Source organism: Austrofundulus limnaeus, unplaced genomic scaffold (assembly GCF_001266775.1).
Source record: "Austrofundulus limnaeus strain Quisiro unplaced genomic scaffold, Austrofundulus_limnaeus-1.0 Scaffold12, whole genome shotgun sequence".
NCBI classification, from domain to species: domain Eukaryota; kingdom Metazoa; phylum Chordata; class Actinopteri; order Cyprinodontiformes; family Rivulidae; genus Austrofundulus; species Austrofundulus limnaeus.
Window position 1 is genome coordinate 3535542 of NW_013952414.1, and position 6912 is coordinate 3542453.

Consider the following 6912-nt stretch of genomic DNA (forward strand, 5'->3'; position numbering starts at 1 on the left):
GTTTTTGTTCTGTATTTGTGTTTTATGTGAGATAATATTCAGAAAATCAATAAAAATTTGAATTACAAAAAAAAGGTCAACTTTTAAATAATTTTATTCGTTTAATTTCACAGAATTTTAAAATCGTATGGTGTTGTTTAAGACATTGTTGTATAATCTTTATTCTACAGAAAGCAGTTAGGAAAATTTACCCGGTATTGTAATAACAGATATGTTTGTAATGAGTTTATCCAGACTTAGCTGGCGTCCATAAATGAATGTATCTGAAGTTTGTTTCTCCATCAGGCAGCCACAGAGGTGCTTCAGTCTTCCAAAAACATGGAACGTGTGAAGGACGAAGTGTCACAGGACAGCAGTGGCACAGAATCGCCGACTAAATCAGTTCCAAAGAACAAAATATTGTATCAGTATCGCAAGGTGATTTCATTTTTTTTTTGTTGTTTTGTACCTTTTCTGTCTCAAGTTTGTTGTTTAACAAACTTTAACGTGCTTACTGGAATTGATGAAGAGTTAGTTAATAAGACTTTTGAAAAACAAATTTGAATCAGATTAGAAAAATGTGAGGTGTTGTTCCCTCTGCACACATCCTTGTGTATCAGGCAGCCACAGAGGTGCTCCAGCCTTCCAGAAACTTGGAGTGTTTGGAGGATGTGGTGTCGCAGGACAGCAGTGACTCAGAATCACCGACTAAATCAGTTCCAAAGAACAAAAAGTAAGAAACGATATTCTCACACCCCTGCTTGACACTTTATGTATTGTGTATTRTGTGTGTGGCTAAAAGAATTGTCCCATTTTCACAGAACAAAACGGAAACTACTGCCTTCTACAAATGCTATTTTCTCTACGCCTGATGCCTTCAAGTCGCCTTGTGTTTCCATCAAACGACTCTCCAAACATGGTATGGGTTTGCTTCTGTTTGCCATCTTGATTTCAATCATTTCTGTTGAATGTTTACCGTAAAAATAACTAAAAACAAAACTATTTTAATTCTTCTGGCATCAGAGTTATCTCAGGTAACCACTGCAAAGCCTTTGAAGACCTCGGTTGAAACTTACAGGAAAAACAAGAAAAGAACACGAATGGTAAGCCAAACCGCAAAGTCTATATTATTCTATACTCATTTAAGTTGAATTCTTGGAAATGGAGATAAGAGTTCTTGTTTTGTATCGTTTAGAAATGGAATTCACAACTGGATAAATATCTGAAAGACGGCGTGAAAAGTCACGGAGTAGGAAAGTGGTCCCTCATCCTAAAAGATTACGACTTCAAGGGACGAACTGGTACGATGCTTAAAGACCGCTGGAGAATTTTGATAAAGACTCGTGAAGTGGAATGAGGAGAAGGAGTCCCCAGTCTGCGTTATGTAGCCGTTTGCTTGTAAATAAAATTACTTGTCTAGTTTTTTTTTTTTTTTTTGCTAAAGTTTTTAATTGAAAAGTTCTATATTTGTTGTACAGATTATTTTTCATTTCTGTGTTTATCCGTTTTACCACAAGAGGGTGCTCAAGACAAAGGCAAAGAGTTTTTTTTTTTTTTAAAAACAAAAAAGTCAGCTTTGTGGGTATTTTAATAATAAAAATGAAATACTTTGTGGGTTTATGAAATATTAAAAGAACACGTTGAATTTTTGGTGACTCATATGCTTCTAAATCATTGTGCAGCATATTAACATTCTAACAACATCCATTTCCTGTCAAGTTTTCAGTCTCTGTYGTAATCCCGTGTTGTGGCGTCTGATCAGCACACATCAGGTCAGGTGTTTCTGCGTATCCTCAGAGAATCAGGTGAAGACGAATCTGTGTTGTGTTGGACATGTGCACTTTGGAGTTTTCTGGACTTTCCTCCATGTCCCTCTGCACTGAGGAGTCCCCACTGCCTGCCAGTGGAGCACAGCTTCACTGCAACACAGTTAGATTTCATTAGCTTCACATCACTTTACTGTACAGCAGCTTTGTGTTTTCATAGATTTGCAGTAGACGATGATCCAGCATCTCTTCAGGCACGGATAAACTGCAGGAAAAGTATTATAGTTTTAACCTTCTGTATATTTACAGTGGGTTGCAAAAACATTTTATTGCCTTACAACCTGGAATTTAATAACAATTTTTGTTCTTGAGCAAAGTACTTTTAAGTTAAATTGTGAAAATGCTTTAAAATATGGAACAGATGTGTATATGTATTAGGCCCTATTAAGTCCCAATCAGTGCCTTCAAAGGCYACATTTGTTAGTACAAACACCATCCTACTGTGCAGCATGGTGGTGGCAACATCATGCTGTGGTAGGGTTAGGTAAGATTGTATCGTTTGCAGTTAATCGCCCGAAAAACTCGACATTTGCCACTTTGCAATTAATGCCTATATGATGGACGTTTTTTGTGTTTAARTATCGGGCGCTGATGTGAGCTAATGCTGACCCTAAGAACTTGTTACATAACCAGTCAAAGCCCAGACCTCAATCCAACTGAGAATCTCTGGTTTAATTTGACGATTGAACCTCTTCTTTCTGCGGTTTGGTCATCAATGAACATAATTTCCAAGGTGGATAATTGTACTGCGCTCATACACACGTAACTAAAATACCTCGGTGTTCATCTGGACGACTGGACTGGAGACTCAACAGTGAAGCAGTCTACAAGAAAGGACAGAGCAGACTGTACTTCTTAAGGAAGCTGAGATCCTTCAATGTCTGCAGCAAGATGCTGCAGATCTTCTACAAGTCTGTTATTGAGAGTGTCATCTCTTCTGCCATCATCTGTTGGGGCAGCAGCATCAGAGCCAGGGACCTAAAAAGGCTAAACAACCTGATAAGGAAGGCTGGTTCTGTTTTTTGGACGACTGTGGAATCTCTGGAGATGATGGTGCAAAGAAGGATTTTACATAAAATCAAGAACATTGTGGACAACCCTGACCATCCTCTTCATCAGACTGTCATAGAAAGACAAAGTGTCTTCAGTCGGAGGCTTCTTCAACTTCGCTGTAATACAGACGCTACAGAAGATCTTTCCTGCCCACAGCCATCAGCATCTACACTAAGTTTTTAGTTAAATGAGTTACAACACCTAATTTCCCTCTGGGATCAATAAAGTATTTTTGAATTGAATTGAATTGAACTGAACTGAAACACTTGATGTAGAACTTTTGTAAAAGGTGGCTTTATGTAGAATTGAGCAGTGGTGGGCACAGTTCCACTAAAGCACTAATAGGGGAACTAATCAGTGCTTTGGGGTTTTTGCTCATTTTAAAAATTATTAGTGGATTAGCACTTGCTAAATTTAGAAGCACTAACTGAGGTCTATAAATGTTATGGATCAACGTAAATGTTAACAGCTGAGGTTGAAAGCTAATCATTTTGTTCATTTGTGTCACTTACTGTATCCACCAGGTGACACTATATGAACCCAAATACAGCTGTGGAATGTCAATGATAAGTATTGAAAGGGCAACATGGCAACATGTGACTCATGTTGTCTGTTGAAGAATGTTCATGGGTTGACTGGGTTATTTTAGTGCTTTAGAATTAGCTTTTGTTCGAATTTTCAGTGCGTTAGTGCTTTAGAATTAGGGGACCTAAATATTTGAGTTAGTGCTTTAGGGCTAGTGGAACTAAATTAGTGCTGCCCACCACTRGAATTGAGTTTAGGAATCCTACATATACACACATATTTTTCAGTTTAGRTTCATTATTTAAAATATTTCTCTCCTATTAAAATATATTAATTTGAAGTATTTTTTTGTAGGATTACTTATAAACTAATGCACCAAACTACACCTGCGACCATCAATATATCCATCGGTGTCACTACCTTACAACTCATGTTTACCAGAGCAATAACCTGCTACACAACCTGTGCAATATAATTATACAAGTAATATTACCACCTGTGAAATACTCCATACGGCATCCTACCTGCACCGTTATATTTTACTATATTGTTTGCCATATTTCTTTTGTACTTTGTAATTAACATTTCTATTGCATGATATTAGTACTTTCAATTTTTATAGCAAGTTTATAGCATTTCATTGCAGTAACTTGTGGTAACCTGCACATGACAATAAGCCAACCCAATCAAATTTAAATTCCAAACTGTAAAGCAATAGATTAGAAAAGTACCAGTAGGGATGGTTCTTTGCAACCCAATGAACATGTGTCTTAGAAATGTTTTAAGTGTTTTTAAAAGCCACCTAAGGAGGGAAAAGCTTCATACTTATCTGATTCCTGGCCGTCTCCTTGGCAGCTGCCACTTCTGTTACGCAAAGCAGGAGGTTCACAAGCCACACATACTTTAAAGCCTTCTGTAATGTAGCGCATCCAGTGTGTGTGAGGCTGGTTCTCCACCGTACAGTGGGGAGTCCGTGAGTCTAGCTTGAATTCCACACAAAATCTGAGAGGATTGAAGTCATAGAAGTCAGAAAACAGCACAGTCTTGACTGAAAAACAACAAGAGGTGGCATAACAAGAACAGGCCATCGCCCAGTCTTAGTATTTTTTTACTTCCTCACACAATACCATCCCTACAATTAGACCTTTGGTGTGCTTGCTTTTCATGTGACGATCCTCAGGATTTAGTTTCAAAGGATTGTGGGCCGTCGCTCAACATTGTCACACTTAATGGTCTTTACTCAGACAGCCAGGTGGACAAACAAAGGTAGCTCATGTAGATGGAACAAAGCTGGGTTACAGTTTACCTCCTTGACATAAAAGCAATGAACAGTTTGTGGTCACACAGAGGTTTCAGATAATATAAAACCTACCCATGGTCCAGAGGGTTTCCATAGCTGTCGTGACTGGGCCTTCTTTTCCCAAACTCCATGCTTGTAATGAATGCAGGGCCTTGGAAAGGAAACAAACTGATGTTTATTTAGTTGAACCAAATAGTGGGTTACAAATAGGCTGAACCGGGGAGATGATGTCCTTGAAATCTGGCAAAGGCACTTTAGAGGTGTAACCAAACCTGAATCAAGCCTACAGGGGCTGCTCTGGTGGTCTCTGTACTCCAGGCACCCTGCCCTTTCCTCCAGCCTGGGACAGGGTTCACCGCCTCTGCCGGGCCGCTGCTCTACGTGACGGACCCGGACTCTTACCGAAGTCTGGCAGGGCTGGGCACAACCACTCCAAAAGCTCCAGCTGCTCACAGCACAGTCCTGAGCTAAACACCGGCACCCGCCGTAAGGAAGAAACATTATCCTCTGAGATACAAGACAAACTTAAAAAAAACATTGGACTTCAGGCTGAATGTGCAAACTTTGATCTCTTCTTGTAGACTGTATAATCGTATTAATGTGAACCGATCTAACGAAGCTAAATATTCAGGAAATAACTTCAGATTAATGAAGCATGGACAAGWACTTGTGCAACTAATGTTTTCTGCTCTATTTGAAAGGATTTGAGAGTTTGCCAGCTCAACAGCCATTCAGCAGTMACATCCTCTGAGTTTCTCTTTTTTTTTCCCAGTTGCACTCTGTACTTAATGGCCAGGCTTTGAAGTATTAGATGTGCAGATTTGGAGGMTATAACAGGTATTAAGTACGCTCAGCTTGTTTGACTGGAGCTGTAATTGCTACAACTGATTGACATTCACATTCTTTAAATATTTGGACTAATTCCGTTATGTAGGGCAGTCCATTGAAATGGGCTCAGGCACAGAGCTGTTTGAGGTACACTGATTAAGATCAAATTTGACATTTTAGACCATGTAGAATAGAATCAGCTCTGACTAAATACTGATACTTTTCTAAGCTTTGGTTATCAAGTTAAGCTCTTCTGTGATTCATTTACCCTGCCTTCATTGCTCACCTGGACACTCTGTGAAGTAGTCAAAGCAGCAGTCCTTGGTTTTGACACAGTCCTCGTCACAGTAGCACTTCCCGTACACACGAYCCATCCTCCAGTCGGTGGCCGAGCAGCTCAGGTCTCTGCCCCGGCAGCACCTCCCTGAACAACCACCAGCCACCAGGTGATTGTGTCCAAGAGYAGAAAACAGCAGCAACCAACAAGCAACCTCAACACGAGCTCGCATCACGAGGAGAGGAGGGGGGGTCAGATCCAGGAGTCCAAATGTAGAACTGAACTGACTCCTTTCAGTGTGTTTAATCCTGGTCTTCCTCACTCATGCTTGTGATGTTGAGAGCGARAGGTTTGGAGTGCCATCCCACCACAGGAGCCCTGGAAATTCCTGTCTTCTGTGTCCAGCTCCTTGCCTGTAAAAGCAACCAACAGTTCAAGCACGGATCAGGTCAGACTTCCATCTCTTTCAGGGGGTTGCCAGCTGAATCCCTCCCTCCCAGACAATCACACTCTGAGAGAGGCAGTAAAACATTAAGGGAGGGGTAATCTGCTGGGTTTTCTTTCTCTCCTGCCTCTGGTCTTTCTCTCTCTCTCCCCTCCTCCTTACCTGTCTTCTTATTCCAGTTTAATAACTGGGATCCTGATGCCACCGTCGTCCAGCTGCCGCCTCAGATCCCTCGGTTCTCAAAGAAAGGAAGGAATGTGAGCAGTTGGCGAGTCTCCAGATGATTGTGCTGCAGGGCAGTGGGGCAACTCTAAAGCCACCCTTTATTTCTCACATATCTGACTTTTAGTGCTGTAAAATTAATCAGGCATTAAGGTTTAGTTTGTATCTATCAGATTATTTAATATTTTATAGTTAAACACATCTTTTGAAGAGCGATTAAAAATATATATTTATATATGAGGAATAAAGCCGGTGTTCAAGAAGCCGTTTGCAACAAAAATGTTCATAACTTTTTTACAGAACWACACTTGAAAAGATCTGAACTGTCTGTTCACATCTGACATAAGCTTTAACATGTAAAGCGGTTTCTGATATTCTAAAAGAGCTGACATTGAAATTTGTTTGGAAAAGGTTTTTTTCTTAACTTGATGATTAGGCAGGTGCCCAAGATTACAGC

At 40.1% G+C, this 6912-nt stretch overlaps 2 protein-coding genes across 3 annotated transcripts in view; one reads left to right on the forward strand and one right to left on the reverse strand.

Moving 5' to 3' along the window:
• The window catches only part of terf1 (telomeric repeat binding factor (NIMA-interacting) 1), an 11510-nt gene extending 9981 nt beyond the window's left edge, over positions 1–1529 (forward strand). The window contains exons 6-10 of one of the 2 annotated variants that reach the window (XM_014002328.1): positions 286–417; positions 600–712; positions 801–898; positions 1003–1082; positions 1175–1529. In XM_014002328.1, coding sequence (XP_013857782.1) covers positions 286–417; positions 600–712; positions 801–898; positions 1003–1082; positions 1175–1336 — 585 coding nt within the window. In that variant the 3' untranslated portion in view covers positions 1337–1529. Of the gene's footprint in view, positions 1–285; positions 418–599; positions 713–798; positions 899–1002; positions 1083–1174 lie in introns of both variants that reach the window. The other variant, XM_014002329.1, reaches the window with a different exon arrangement.
• sbspon (somatomedin B and thrombospondin type 1 domain containing) lies at positions 1400–6544 on the reverse strand. The gene is made up of 6 exons (XM_014002330.1): positions 6396–6544; positions 5798–6201; positions 4956–5150; positions 4756–4834; positions 4209–4385; positions 1400–1898 (listed from the first exon to the last, which is right to left on the reverse strand). The coding sequence occupies exons 2-6, from the start codon at positions 6018–6020 to the stop codon at positions 1781–1783; spliced, it is 792 nt and encodes a 263-aa protein (XP_013857784.1). The 5' UTR covers positions 6021–6201; positions 6396–6544; the 3' UTR covers positions 1400–1780.
• Positions 6545–6912: the final 368 nt, after the last annotated feature.